Source organism: Chlorocebus sabaeus, chromosome 20 (assembly GCF_047675955.1).
Source record: "Chlorocebus sabaeus isolate Y175 chromosome 20, mChlSab1.0.hap1, whole genome shotgun sequence".
Lineage (NCBI taxonomy): Eukaryota > Metazoa > Chordata > Mammalia > Primates > Cercopithecidae > Chlorocebus > Chlorocebus sabaeus.
This window is the reverse complement of record NC_132923.1, coordinates 130,757,124-130,771,142: the sequence shown is the minus strand read 5'-3', so window position 1 is coordinate 130,771,142 and position 14,019 is coordinate 130,757,124. Positions and strand designations below refer to the sequence as shown.

At 57.7% G+C, this 14,019-nt stretch overlaps 1 protein-coding gene across 9 annotated transcripts in view; it reads left to right on the top strand.

Annotated features, from left to right (window-relative positions):
* Positions 1–14,019, top strand: part of KCNAB2 (potassium voltage-gated channel subfamily A regulatory beta subunit 2) — a 109,392-nt gene that overhangs the window by 92,678 nt on the left and 2,695 nt on the right. For 6 of the 9 annotated variants that reach the window (XM_007980829.3, XM_007980827.3, XM_007980830.3 and 3 more), the window contains 9 exons: positions 514–558; positions 2,708–2,752; positions 4,186–4,229; positions 5,594–5,680; positions 9,568–9,653; positions 10,490–10,610; positions 10,690–10,784; positions 11,732–11,852; positions 12,488–12,576. In XM_007980829.3, coding sequence (XP_007979020.1) covers positions 514–558; positions 2,708–2,752; positions 4,186–4,229; positions 5,594–5,680; positions 9,568–9,653; positions 10,490–10,610; positions 10,690–10,784; positions 11,732–11,852; positions 12,488–12,576 — 733 coding nt within the window. Of the gene's footprint in view, positions 1–513; positions 559–2,707; positions 2,753–4,185; positions 4,230–5,593; positions 5,681–9,567; positions 9,654–10,489; positions 10,611–10,689; positions 10,785–11,731; positions 11,853–12,487; positions 14,017–14,019 lie in introns of those variants that run through there. The other 3 variants (XM_007980824.3, XM_037985134.2, XM_007980825.3) reach the window with 1 other exon arrangement.

The window sequence follows — 14,019 nt, the reverse complement described above, 5'->3', positions numbered from 1 at the left end:
CTGAGGCAGGAGAATCTCTTGAACCCAAGAGACAGAGGTTGCAGAGAGCCGAGATCTCACCACTACACTCCAGCCTGGGTGACAGAACAAGACTCTATCTCAAAAAAAAAAAAAAAAAAGATATTTGTGTGGAAATTTTGCCCACCTAATGTTGCCAGGCATTTTCCCTCATGAATTTTCAGCTGACTAGGAAATGGGATGCTGGCCTTGCCAAGCTCGACAGCAGCTCCTTCCTTCTCTGTGAGAGCTGGGGCCGCCACTGCTCAGACATGTGTCTGCAGGGGAACATGCCACAGCCATCCTAGTGGGGAGCAGTAACACAGCTGCTCCCGCCCCCTCGGGCCAGCCCTCTCTCTCTGGAATGAGCTACTGAGCCAAGGCGGGTGTTAACAGCCTGGCTCTCTGGCCCCAGTGGCATTTTCACAGAGGGAACCAAGTGGCCAGTGGCCACAGTGGGTCTGGGTTTGATTTTTCTGTTTGGCCGTGATGAGATCTCAGTGTCTTGTTTTGCAGGGCTGAAGTGGTACTGGGAAACATCATTAAGAAGAAAGGATGGAGGTAAGGACCCTGCTCTCTGCGGTCTGTCCCTGGGGTGGGTGCGGGCGAATTATCCAGGGTCAGCCTCATCAGCCCACTGTGCAGTGTTGTAAGGCCTGCAAGTCTTCACATTTTTCTTGCTGGGAAGTGGAGAGGAAAATTCAGTTCTCCAAGAGGAGGAGGTGACTCTGCTTGAGAAAAAAGTTGAAGGGAGGCTGAATCCACTGTCCACCCCCACCCTAGCGTGCCCACTCCGCCTGTCCCAACTCATCCACTGAGACCCAGAGCACTAAGGTCCCTGCTTGCAAAGTGTCAGGCCAAAAAGAGCTCGGTGTGAGAACGGGCCTGGGTACAGCAGAGGGGTGCTGCTACAGATGGGGGTGCAAAGCCCTTTCACCTCTTTGGCTGGAGCACTTAGGGTCAGGGGAGCCAGGGGGCCAGAGAGGGGAGTGGCTCAGAGAGTCTGGGGGCCCCGGGGTTGGATCCCACCCTGCACCTTGTCCATGGGACCTTCGCGGCGTCTCAACCTCTCCGGAGGTCACTGTTCCCATCTGTAAGGGTGTGTGTAGGGACCTTCCCGGCAGGGCTATCCTGAGGGTCAGTGGCCCCAAGTCTGTAAATTACCCACCACCCAGCTCAGGGCAGAACGTGTCACACTCGCCTGGGAAGTGTTTCCCCTCCAGCATAGACTGGGGAGCGGTCCCTGGGTGTGGTGGGGCCCAAAGGTCACAGATCGAGGGCCATCCACCCTTCTCTCCCAGAAGCCTGTGGGCCTTTCCCAGGCCAAGGTCCTCACCCACCTTGGGACCAATCGGGCTGAGCATTTGCCTACATGTTGGGGCTCCCCAGACCCCTGGACACAGCTTTATCTGAAGGTGCTGACAAGCCCCAGGGCCCTGTTTCTTAATAAATGTTTCTTTATTTTCAGAAACATGAGAAGCAGTTATAAAGTTGGGCTCCCTCCTCCCTCCCCTCCCAGTGCCACTCAGAATCCCAGTGTCATTTGTTGAGAAGCCCCCACCCCCTCCCCCATGGATTCCTAACACCCCTTCCTCTTGCCCCATCAAATTTGTTTTTTGGCAACTCTAATCCCAAAAGAAATTCCTCCTCACCCTGTAATTAAAGGAAATTGCACATATTAGCAAATCCCCTGATCATGTCTTTGGCAAATGCGCATGGAGGTGGTGTGGGGTGGTCTCTCTTCCTGGAGGTGACGCTGCCCCTGCCAGAGCTCTGTGGCCGATGCTTCGGGGGCAAAGGAGGCCTCCTGCTCCAGCCTCCTGAGCTGCTTCCCTGAGCAGCCCGGGACCCGGGTGGGAAAGCAGCTCAGCCATGGGGCACCAGCAGGTCATTGTCACCCCCTGGGTGGGGAGTATTCCCTCCTCTGGGAGGGGTCAAGGTCAAATGTGGCCGGGAGGGGCCATCATTATCCCCCATCCCACCAGGACAAAGCCATTCGTGTGGGCATTTGTCTCATGTGAACTTAGAGCAGAAGAATGAATTACTTCCCTTTGCGCTGCTCAAGCCCAAATCCTCAGAGTTCTCTGCCTCAGCTACTGAAACCCAGAATCCCATTGGCCTGGCCACACTTGGGCTCCCTGTGCCTCCCCTCCCTCCCTAGATGCCTCCCAAGTTACGCTGACCGGGCAGTCCCACGCAGATTTTCTGCAACAGGCGTCCCATTCTGTAGGGAACGTTGTAGAGAGCTTCCCTGGCTGCCTTCCACCCTCATCTTTCCATCCTCAACTCCTGCCAGATCCCCCCAGAGCCCACCCCTGCCCCCTGGCCCACACCTTGGCTCTTGCTGCTTCCTCTACCTGGACCAAATCCATGCACCCCTCGTATTCCCTGAGCCAGGCCCCCTCCCACATCCTGGGCAGAAGGCATCTCCTCCGGGCTCCAGTCACACTGGGCCCCCCACTGTCCAACTCCCACTGCCTGACTCACAGTTACTGCCTCGGTGGCTGCCTCCTGGCTCCATGAGGAGCCCACGCATCCCGGCTTGGCATGTGGTACACATCATATGATGGAGAAGTGCCCATTTCACGCCCTGGGCTCCCAGGCGGGAGGGCTTTCAGGACCTCTGTGTGAGAGATGAGGACGTCGCGAATGTGAAGGACCCCCCAGGGGCCGCGCCCCATACATCTCTTCCTTCTCTGCTTTCCCGCAGGCGGTCCAGCCTCGTCATCACCACCAAGATCTTCTGGGGCGGAAAGTAAGTGCAACAGCTGGCGATGCTTCCAGCCCTGGCCCAGCAGCCACGGTCCCACGCTCCCCAGAGACCCCTGACCTAGAAGGCTCCTGGGGTGGGGGGAGGACAGTCCTGCTTCAGAAAGGAGAGTGGTTGGGGTCTGTCCTGGTCAGGCCCTGGCCCGGTGCCGCTTCCCGTCCCCAGCAGTAGCAGAGCTGGCGTTTCTGCAGCCACCAGCTATGTGTGGTGCCCGTCCCTATTAAGGGATGTCAAATCCAGAAAAGTTTGCCTTTTACAAAAACCTCGCTTAACTTTTCTTTTTACTTACATGGATTATTTTTTCCTGGTCACTATGGTAACATCATAAAAATTATGGAAAACACAGAAAATCTGTGAACTGCCCAAACCCCCAAACCACTCCAAATTCCCTGGGCCGCCTGTCGTCACTCGTGCAGGTCTCCAAGTGTCTAGCTCCGTAGTTTGTGGGCTGGACACACTTGGGCTCATAGGAATTCTAACTATGATTCATTTTTTCTTTCTTTGATTTTTTATTTATTTTTATGTATTTTTTTGAGACAGGGTCTCGCTTTGTTGTCCAGGTTGGAATGCAGTGGCACGATCACGGCTTACTGTAGCTTCAAACTCCTGGACTCGAGCGCTCTTCCCACCTCAGCCTACAGGCATGTGCCACCATACCTGACTAATTTGTCCTTTTTCTTTTTTTTTTTTTTTGAGACAGGGTCTCACTTCGTCACCTAGGCTGGAGTACAGTGGCGTAGTCCCAGCTCACTGCAGCCTCAGCCTCCTGGTTCAAGTGACTCTCCTGCCTCAAGTAGCTGGCTCTACGGGCACATGCCACCATGCCCAGCAATTTTTTTATATATATATATTTTGTAGAGATAGGGTTTCATCATGTTGTCCAGGCTGGTCTCAAACTCCTGAGCTCAAGTAATCTGCCCACCTCAGCTTCCCAAAGCACTAGGACTGCAGGCATGAGCCACCACGCCTGGCCTTAATTTGTCCTTTTATAAGATATGGGGTCTCACTATGTTGCCTAGGCTGGTCTTGAACTCCTGGACTCAAGTGATCCTCCTGCCTTAGCCTCCCAAAGTGTTGGGATTACAGGCATGAGCCACTGTGCCCAGCCTGATTTGTTCTTAATTTAAAAAATAAAAATAAAAAGTCCAAATGAAACACACGGGTTAGGTTGAAAACCAAAAGCCCCCTTTCCTCTGCTGCCGCCCGCCTCCCCTCTGAGCCCTGTGACCAGGCTTGCCCCGGGCCTCTGGGAGTTCAGCCCTGCAGCCTTGGGTACCTACCCCCAAAGTGGAATCCAACCCCACACGGCATTTGCTGACCCCGTTTTTGCGCCTAACATTGCATCATAAACGTTTCCTGGGAGGGGCCAGGGTGCCGAAACCGCTGGCAACATCACACATGGTCGGCCTGTTTTCCAGGGCAGAAACGGAGCGGGGCCTGTCCAGGAAGCACATAATCGAAGGTGAGGACGCACTCAGGCACCTCAGGGCCCCGACACCTGTGGGATTGTCCTCGGAGGCCAAAGTGAAAGCAGCACAGAGCCTGACCCCCCAAGTTACCCAACCAAGGGCCCCATCCCAGGGCACCCGGTGCTCTGGCCTGACCCTCTCCTTCCACCCGGGCAGCACAGGGGGACCCTGCAGGAAACAAGGGCACCCGGTGGCTGAGCACAGACCACAGACCAGCCTGGGTTTCAATCCGGGTTCGACCCCACACGGGCTGAGTGGGTCTTCAGCAAGGAGCACCCTGCCCCACGCCTCTGCCACAGAATCTGTGCAACAGGGACAGTAAGAGTGCACCCGGCGAGGGTGGCTGGGATGCCCACAGCACCCAGGAGAAGGTGCATGCCACACAGCCTGGGGCTCAGCATTCATGGGCACCAGAGCAAAGCACCGGGGTATCTGGCTCTTGCTATATTTTTATTGTCTTCATGCCTTTCCTATCTGTGTTCATTTTCTTCAAGGTAATAGATCATTCCATTGAAAATCACCTGGGGGCCAGCCACCCACTCCCCGTCCTGCCCACCCCAACCCAGTGTTTCACTCTGCCAGCGGCGTGTCCTGAGCTGCTCTAAGCACGAGCGGGTGGCTTGGGCATTTTAGACACTATTGCCATTGTTTTTGTTTTTGTTTTTGAGATGGAGTTTTGCTCTTGTTGCCCAGGCTGGAGTGCAGTGACACGATCTTGGCTCACTGCAACCTCCGCCTCCTGGGTTCAAGCGATTCTCCTGCCTCAGCCTCCTGAATACCTGGGATTACAGGTGCCCACCACGACGCCTGGTTAATTTTTTTTTTTTTTTTTTTTTTTTTTTTGTATTTTTAGTAGAGACAGGGTTTCACTATGTTGGTCAGGCTGGTCTCGAACTCCTGACCTCAAGTGATCTACCTGCCTTGGCCCCCCAGAGTGCTGGGATTACAGGCATGGGCCACCATGCCTGGCCACAGACAGTATTGCTTTTGATGGGATGGGCAGCCAGTGTAACCGTCCCTCCACGTGTGATGGATATCGTGATCCCCCTGTTGTAACACAGAGTGACCTCAGAGGAGGGCATGTTGTCTGGGGAAGGAGGCGCTTCCCCTTCATTTAGTCAAGGACATGTGGCCTGTGGTCCCCCGACGTCCTCCTGAAGGGAAGACTCCCCCCACTCCCTGTGGGATGTGCCCCCACCTCTGCCGTAGCATTTCACAACCTCCATCAGCTTCTGCAAGCTTCCAGATGCCAGGGGCCTCTTAGCCATCTCTTGTTCCCCAAGCCGGGCATGGACAGGCCCAGGTGCCTGTGGAGATGCAGCCACAGCAGTGATGCCCCCACCCGGTCCTCCCCCAGGTCTGAAAGCTTCTCTGGAGCGACTGCAGCTGGAGTATGTGGACGTGGTATTTGCCAACCGCCCAGACCCCAACACCCCGATGGAAGGTAAGTGGTCTGCGGCAGCGCCACCGGTCAGGCCTGGGTGGTGTCCGAAGGGTCTGAATCTGAGGTTGTAGAGACCACCAGCATGGGTCCTGCTGGGCACCCGGGTGAGCCGTGAGAGGAGGCCAGGTCCAGGGTGGGGGACAAGGGGGCAGGCCTCCCCTCAGTAGGGGTGAGCTCAGCCTCTGGCTGCCGACCCCCAGCCAAGTGCACCCGGCACCTCCAGGCTGAGTCCCTGTCCTCACTTTGGACCCAGGCCGATCTGCCCTCCCAGTCAGAGCCACAGTGGAACTGTCCCCTCCCCTCTGTGGCTATTTTACAGCTAAGTGAAGCTGCAGTGTGGGGACTCTGACTGTGGTGTTCTCTCCAATCACGATCCATTGGGAAGCTTGGGGGGTCTTTTGTGCTCTGGGGAATAAATTACTACATAGAGGAGAAGAAACGTTCAGCACTTTGAAAATCGGTTTTGGTTACTTTGGCGTTTTTTATTCTTTCTACTCCTGAGATCTCAGCCCCTCCACTCGCCCATCCTCCTGCTACAGGTGTCTTTCCATGTGTGCTTTGCTGCTTCAGGGACTTGAAAATTAAGTTGTGTTCCAGTTATTTTGTTTATTTGTTCATATACAGCACGCACGTGCGTGTGTTGTTATATTTTTTCCTTTTTAACTAAACGCGTGTTCTGCGCGGTGATTTGTGCCTCCCCGCTGTGCCTTCGTCGTGCCACTCCTCTCAGTGCTCCCAGCTATCAACTCTGGTCTCTTTAAATCTTTCTTTTATCACCAGGGGACCCATTTAGTTCCTCCAAGTCAAGGACATTCATCATAGAAGGTACACAGTGCCCCCAGCCTGACTATTGACTTCTGCGTCCAAGCTGCATTTTATGAGACAGTATTTTTATTTACATGATTCTTTCACCCCATGACAAACTTCTCCATAAAATGCATAAAGAGGGGAAAGAGCGCCCTATGAGAACACCTTGCAAGTGAAGGGAAAGCAAAGTGGTGTTGGAGCCCCTCGCCCCCAGCCCCCGCCCCCCGTCCCCTCGTTCCTCCTTCCTCCCGTGCATGGCCCCCACCCCTGGGCTTGCACTGCTGAGCTCTGCGGCGGCCGGGGGTCCTCTTGATCTGATGCTGTGATCCCCACCTGGAGCCTTGACCCTGGATGGTGCCATGGGAAGAGTTGGGGAAGACCAGGTTTCCACAAGGAACAAAGCCGTCAGGGACCCCAGAACACGCAGCCCTCCACCGAGTCTTAGCTCCTCCATAGTTTGTGTTTGCCAAGCTCCTGTCTCTCCTGGAGGCAGAGATCACCTGGCTTGGCACGCTGCCCTGTCCACAGCACGCTGCTCCTCGGACAGCATGCTGGTTGCGTGTCCCCTCTCACCAGGAGGCCAAACCTCTCCATCAACATGGAGTCATTTTCCTCCTGAAAGAATAACCACAGGAGCTGAAACCAGGGGGCGGCCTCTGGCCACGCATGGTCTCTCTGCCCTCCCCACAGCTAAGGGCCCCAGGAACCCACCCCAAGGGCAGGCGTCGGTCTCCCTGGGCCTGGGCCCCCATCTGCCAACTGGTGCTGCCACCTGACCCCCCATGTATTGTTTGTGATGCGGCAGGAGATGCTGTGGGTTTTGGCAGCAGCTAGAAGGATTCAGTCCTCCTACTTCTGTTCAACCGCATTAAATATTGAGGTGAAGGACAGTTGTCCCCTAATTGTCCCTGGGTCTGGGGCCACTGATACCATGCTTGGGCACAAGCGCAGGGTGCTCCCTCGTGTGGGCGCCCTGTCCAGCCTGCTTCTGCCCAGATCCTCCAGGGAGCCCAGGGGCCTTTTCCTAAGGCCTTTGCCTCAGGACAGCCAGAGACTCCTGCCCCATCAGCCCCATCTCCCCATCGTTGCATGGAAGGGGCGCTGCAGGGCAGCCTGCGGTTTCACTGGCTGGGACCTTGGGAACCTGAGATAGCTGCCGGGAAGGGAGAGCGAGGGAACGGGGCTGGCCGTGGGGCCTTGGCTTCCCTCTGTCTAGCAATGTCTAGCATGTGGACCTAAGCCTTGGCTGAAAAGAACCGGGTACTGATGCTGCATGTTCACAGGTACCCCGAGAGTGTTTCTAAAAAACCACAAGGCCGGCCAGGCCAGGACCCGGACCTGGGTAGGATGTAGTCAGAGATTCTCCTGGGACCCTCTGGGTTCTCCTGAAACCTTCCCACCCAGGCACTTCCTGCGGGTCTGTCGGTGTTGGCAGTTAAAGCAGGTGGCCCAGGGAGGTGGCCCGGAGAGTTCAGACTCCCTCCCAGATCTCACCCCCAGGAGGGGACGGAGAGGATTCCCAGGAGCCACAACCTCTGACCTTGGAAGGAAGCGGAGAGCAGGGCTGGGCCTGGGTTTGCCAGGGGTCCTGGGTGAGTCTGCCGAGACCACCGCTCCAGAAACCCCAGTGGCCTCAGCTCTAGCCTTCAGGAGGCCCCAGGTTCTGCTCAGGGTGGACCTCAATAAAGGGGTGCTCAGGGAGCGACCCCCAAAGCAGAAGGGGATGGGAAGCCAGCGCTGCCACTTTGTGGCCTCGTTGCCATTCTGAGGTGGAGCCTGCAGAACAAACCCAGCATGTTCCGTCCTTCCTTCCTTCCCGACGGCCCCACTCCCAGCATTTTCAGGACCTCAGCTTCCACGCAACATGGGCAAAGGACAAAGGCACTTAGGGAGAGCTGGGGCTTTTCCAGGGTCAACGTCGTTGCTGTTCTTAGAAACACTTGCACTCCCACTCACTCCCACACTGCCTTTGGCGGTCGAACTTGCAAGCACTGTATCCGACCCGTGAGAAGCCTAGCGCCATAGTCCCTCGCCCGGCAAAGCTAAGAGGCTTCTGAAATTTGAAATTTTGAGGCCAAGTTCTGTTTTTAACATCACAACATCCCCATGAGGCTGAGAGGGAGCTACAACTGGCAGATGGTTATGTCCCAAAAACATTTTCGAATACTGGGAAGAATCCGCTGTCGCTGGGGTGAGGGTCCTTCCTCTCTTCTTTAGAAGGCCAGCGTGGAGTCTGCGATTTAGTCCTCAGGGCCTTAGGAGTCTCTGCCATCCATGATTCAGGTCGTTGCCTTGTGGAGCCTCAAAACTGTCCTACTTCAGGCCTGGGCCCCTTACAGGAGGAGCACCCAGACCCCTGTGGCCCTGGGACCACCCCTTGCCGGGGAACAGGCGGGTTGGGACTCTGGCCTGGTGCTGGGCTGGTTTGAGAACCTGGGCCGTGGTCTCACAAGGCTTTCTACGCCCACTTCTCAGTCTCCTGGACATGAGAGGAAACATGAGCTCAGCCCCGAAGCCCTATTCTCTGGGACCATACAGTGTCCCAGGTCCTGCCACATCTCTTTATCCAGCCCACTCTCTGTTCCAATGAGACTTTGGAAGAGCCCGAAGTAGGAGACCAGAAACGCAAAAACACGTGTCCCTCCTGCCGCCAATCTGACTGTAACTTTCATGCATTCACCTGGTCCTTCCTGAGTGATCAGGGCCCTCAAATCTTCCCCAGACCAGAGAACCCCCAGTTCTAGAGTCCGGAGCCAGAGCCACATTCTTTGATGTCCCCTCTAATCTGCCATAGAAACATCACGGTCCATCCATAACCCATTTTTCAGCATTTCCATAGGCCTGTAACCAGTCGGGGAAATTGTTTTCACAATCTTCTAGGATTGTGGTTCACTTTTCTCTCTCATCCCAAAACACCCCTCCCACCCCCAACTTCGGAGCCAGGAAGTACACTGCTTGCAAGACATCTTCGCAGCCCCTGTCCCTCCTCCCAGCGTCCCGCCTGTATTCGCAGAATGTCCCGAGGCTGGCCCTGAGCCCCGGCCGCCCCCCACCTGCGGTTTCCCCTTCTCTCACGACAGAGACGGTTCGCGCCATGACCCACGTCATCAACCAGGGGATGGCCATGTACTGGGGCACGTCACGCTGGAGCTCCATGGAGATCATGGTATGGCGGCTGCGAGGCGTGTGTGTCCAGGCACAGGCTCCCGGCACAGGCTGCATATGGAGACCCCAAGGCTCTGGCAGGGTCTGTGCCTTTGGTCCCAACTGCACCGATGCCTGGGTGCTAAGGGAGGGACAGGATGGTGTTATGTCTGCAGGCCTTGCAGACGGCGATTCCGCATGGATCCCAGTGCTGTGTGGCCCTGGACAAATGGCTTAACCTCTCTGAGCTTGTTTACCCACCTGTAGAACACGCCTGCTAGGCAAGTCCTCATGGGGCCATTCTGAGGAATCTCTGAAAGAGCCAGTGTGAAGCTCCTAGCAGATGCCCTGGAGCTCAGCAAGCACTCCGGGGTGATAACGCCATCAGCCATTTCCACTGGGCTCCTAGGACGTGCCCAGTGCTGTCAGGTTCAAGGGTTTCACAGGGACCCTCTCACATGCAATCCTCACAGTGCCTTTACCAGGTGAGTGCCGCAGGCAGCCCATTTTTCAGATGTGGACGCTGCGGCACAGAGAGGTTCAGTAACGTGCCAAGGTCACACAGCTTGGGCCAAGATTAATGTCCAGGCTGTGTGGTTCAGAGCCTGGGGTGCTCATAACTGTGGTTCAGAGCCTGGGGACCCTCTGGCCTGGGGGACCCACCACCCACCCCCTTTTCCCAGCTCACCAGGGCCTCGATGGCTCCCAGGGAAGCTGTGAGTGTGAGCGGTGGGAAGCCCGGGCTGCAGCTGCTGGGCCCGCCTGCTCCGGGGACGCCTTGGTGCCCTCTCCCTGGCTGCCCGGCACCCCCCACCTGCTCACGGGCAAGGCCTTCGGGGCCCCTTTCTGCCTTCCCAGGAGGCCTACTCGGTGGCCCGGCAGTTCAACCTGACGCCGCCCATCTGCGAGCAGGCTGAGTACCACATGTTCCAGCGCGAGAAGGTGGAGGTGCAGCTGCCGGAGCTGTTCCACAAGATAGGTGGGCACCCTCGGGCCCCTTGCCCCTCCCCCACCCCTCTTGGGCCCAGGACTTGACTCCACCTGCTTTTCCTCTTCAGGAGTGGGCGCCATGACCTGGTCGCCTCTGGCCTGTGGCATTGTTTCCGGCAAGTACGACAGTGGCATCCCACCCTACTCAAGAGCCTCTTTGAAGGTGAAGGGACAGCCTGGGGGGAGGGACGAGCAGGGACAGGCATTTTAGAGGGGTGGGACCTTTGGGCCGGCTGCTTTGGTGCTGGGCGGGGGTTCCAGGGGCCACAGCTGCTCCCACCTCGGTCTGCGGGGGGCGGGCTCCTTGGCATGAGAACATGGAGCCCCTTCTAGCCTGACCCCATGTGTAGAAGGGCTGCCCAGCCTGTGGCACAGGCCCAGGTGGAAAGGCCCTTTCACATCCCCCCACCTCTGCCCCCCACCACAGCCCAGCGTTCAGAATTCCACCACCACTGAGAACCCTGGGCCTGGGCTCCAGGATGGGGGCTGCAGAGCCACATGGAGGTGACCCTGGGACAGGCACCCCTCCCCACCACACAACCTCCAAGGGGGTTCTCAGGAGGGTCCCCAAACTGCAGGATCTGGGGAACAAGGAGCAGGCCAAGAAAGTCTGCCCAGCCAGCAGTCTCAGCACTGGGGCCCACAGCCCTGGCCCTGCACTCCTCCCATCCCACGGCAAGGTCAGGGCACCCCTCCAGGAGGCCCTGCAATCCTCTGCAGCGATGGCCAGGGGAGAGAGCACTCCCGTAGGGCCAGGAGGTTCTTCTGGGCTGCAGGTGGCAGCCAAGACCCCAGGCTGCCAAGTGCCCTGAGAGAAGGAAGGCCGGCACCTCGCCTCCTTGTCCTGACTTGGGGTTGGGCCAGCACCACAGTCTTTGCACTTCAGAGCCTGGACAGGCCCCGCTCATCCACCAGCCCATGCCTGGCCCACTGCCCACTCTCCACTACTTGAGAAACCTGGGGCAGGGGCACTGCCCTGGCTTCAAGATGAGAAGAGCCCCTATGAGGGAGAAGGGTCCAGAAGGAATGAGCCCATCGGCCCGCTGCACATGGGGGTCCAGGTGACCTGCTCTCATCTGTAGCTGTGCCGCTCCCCTCCCCCGCAACCAGGGCTACCAGTGGCTGAAGGACAAGATCCTGAGTGAGGAGGGCCGGCGCCAGCAAGCCAAGCTGAAGGAGCTGCAGGCCATCGCCGAGCGCCTGGGCTGCACCCTGCCCCAGCTGGCCATAGGTAACAGGGTGGGGTCACCATGGGGCCAGTGTCCCTGGGGAGAACCTCCCTCAGCTGGCCGTAGGTAACAGGGCGAGGTTGCCATGAGGCCAGTGTCCCTGGGGAGAACCTGCTCCAGCTGGCCATAGGTAACAGGATGGGGTCACCATGGGGCCAGTGTCCCTGGGCAGAACCTACCCCAGGTGGCCATAGGTAACAGGGCGAGGTTGCCATGAGGCCAGTGTCCCTGGGGAGAGAGGGAGGGGATCCCTGGACATCATCCCTCAGCCAGCCTCAGGTAATAGGGCTCTAAGGGGCATGGTTGGGACCCCATGCCTCTAGGGGGATGTCAGGAGTCCCTGAGGACCTGGGCCATCCCCTCCATCTGCCAGCCATTGGTAATGGGGCTCCCCCTGTCATGGGAAGAGGACGGGGAGCGCTGAGCACTTGGGCCACCTCTCCATCAGGGAGCAGCGGGCTCCCCCGTGCCACCTCCAGCCTCCTCTTAGGCAAAGCCCGTGCCCAGCACTGCAGGGCTTCTTAGGCACCCCCAGCCCCCCAGACCAAGATGCTGGGTCTCTCGGCCCAGTCAGGCGGAACCATCAGGGGCCCCTGGGGTGTATGTTTCTCCCTCACCTTGGGTCTCACCGCCACAGCCTGGTGCCTGAGGAATGAGGGAGTCAGCTCCGTGCTCCTGGGGGCCTCCAACACGGACCAGCTCATGGAGAACATTGGGGCAATACAGGTGAGTGTGAGAGGCCTTGCTGGGCAGAGCGCCCATCCCAGCCCGAGCCCTGTCCAGTGCATCCTCCCAGGCTCGTCCTGCATGCCAGGCTCTGTTCTAGGCGCTCAGGATGCGTCCAGGACCCATCAGAGTTCTGCTCCTGGAGAGCCTGCTTTCCAGCAGGAACAGACATGAACACTAACTGCACGAAACAAGGAGGTTAGAATGTGTGTTGGGGCAGGCCGGGCGCAGTGGCTCACGCCTGTGATCCCAGCACTTTGGGAGGCCGAGGCAGGCGAATCACGAGGTCAGGAGATCGAGACTATCCTGGCTAACACGGTGAAACCCCGTCTCTACTAAAAAATACAAAAAACTAGCCAGGCGAGGTGGCGGGCGCCTGTAGTCCCAGCTACTCGGGAGGCTGAGGCAGGAGAATGGTGTGAACCCGGGAGGCGGAGCTTGCAGTGAGCTGAGATCGTACCACTGCCCTCCAGTCTGGGTGACAGAGCGAGACTCCATCTTAAAAAAAAAAAAAAAAATGCGTGTCAGGGTGGATGAGCGCCGTAGGAGAGAAGCCAGAGGTAAGGGGAGGGGATGGGAACTGGGGCCAGGGACGGTGGCGCTGCAGACCCAGGTTCCGGGGGCCTGTCAGCTGGGCTTGTTGAGAAGGTGGTGCTTGAGCAGTCTTGAAAAGATTCGGAGTAAGGCATGCAAATGCCTGCGGGAAGAACCTTCCATCAGCAGGAACAGTTGATGCAAAGGCCTAAGAAGGCCTGGAGCAGAGGGGCAGATCCCGAGAGGCACGGCACACCTCCAAGGACTTCTGAGTGAGATGGGAGCCGTGGCAAAATTGTGGGCAGAGGAGGGCGAGCTGCAGCTCAGCCTGGAAAGGGAGCCTGCTCTCTGGCTGCTCCGTCGGGGAGGCTCTGGGAAGCAAAAGTCGAAGCAGAGAGCCCTGATGGGAAGTGGCAGGTGCGGGTCTGAGACGGGAGTGGTGGTTGGATCCTGGATGTTTGGGAAGGTGGGGGCCCACGGGACTAGCTGACAAACTGGATGTGGGGGTGAGAGAGCGAGGTGGAAGTCGGGCCCCGGGTGTATCACCCGGAAGGGTAGTGGTGCTGTTAGCTGAGGCAGGCGCAGCTGGAAAGAGCTGTCGGGGACATGGAAGTCCAGTACTTGGCCTGGAGTTTGCATTTTATGTCACTGCTGCCACCACCCTTCAGGAAGGTTCTAGGGCACCTTGACATTTGAGGGGGAGCGCACAGGCCCAGGCATGCTTCCTCTCTGCCCCAGACCTTCTGGAATACAAAGGCAGCGTGGCCTCCATCTGCCTCAGATGGAGCCCAGGTGTGATGGGGTAACCCAGGCCTGGCCAGTCGAGCATCTGGAAGAGCCTCACACCCCTCCTCCCCAGGTCAGGCCCGTCTTTTTGGTGGGATTCTGATTCGTTCTTGTTCTTGCACG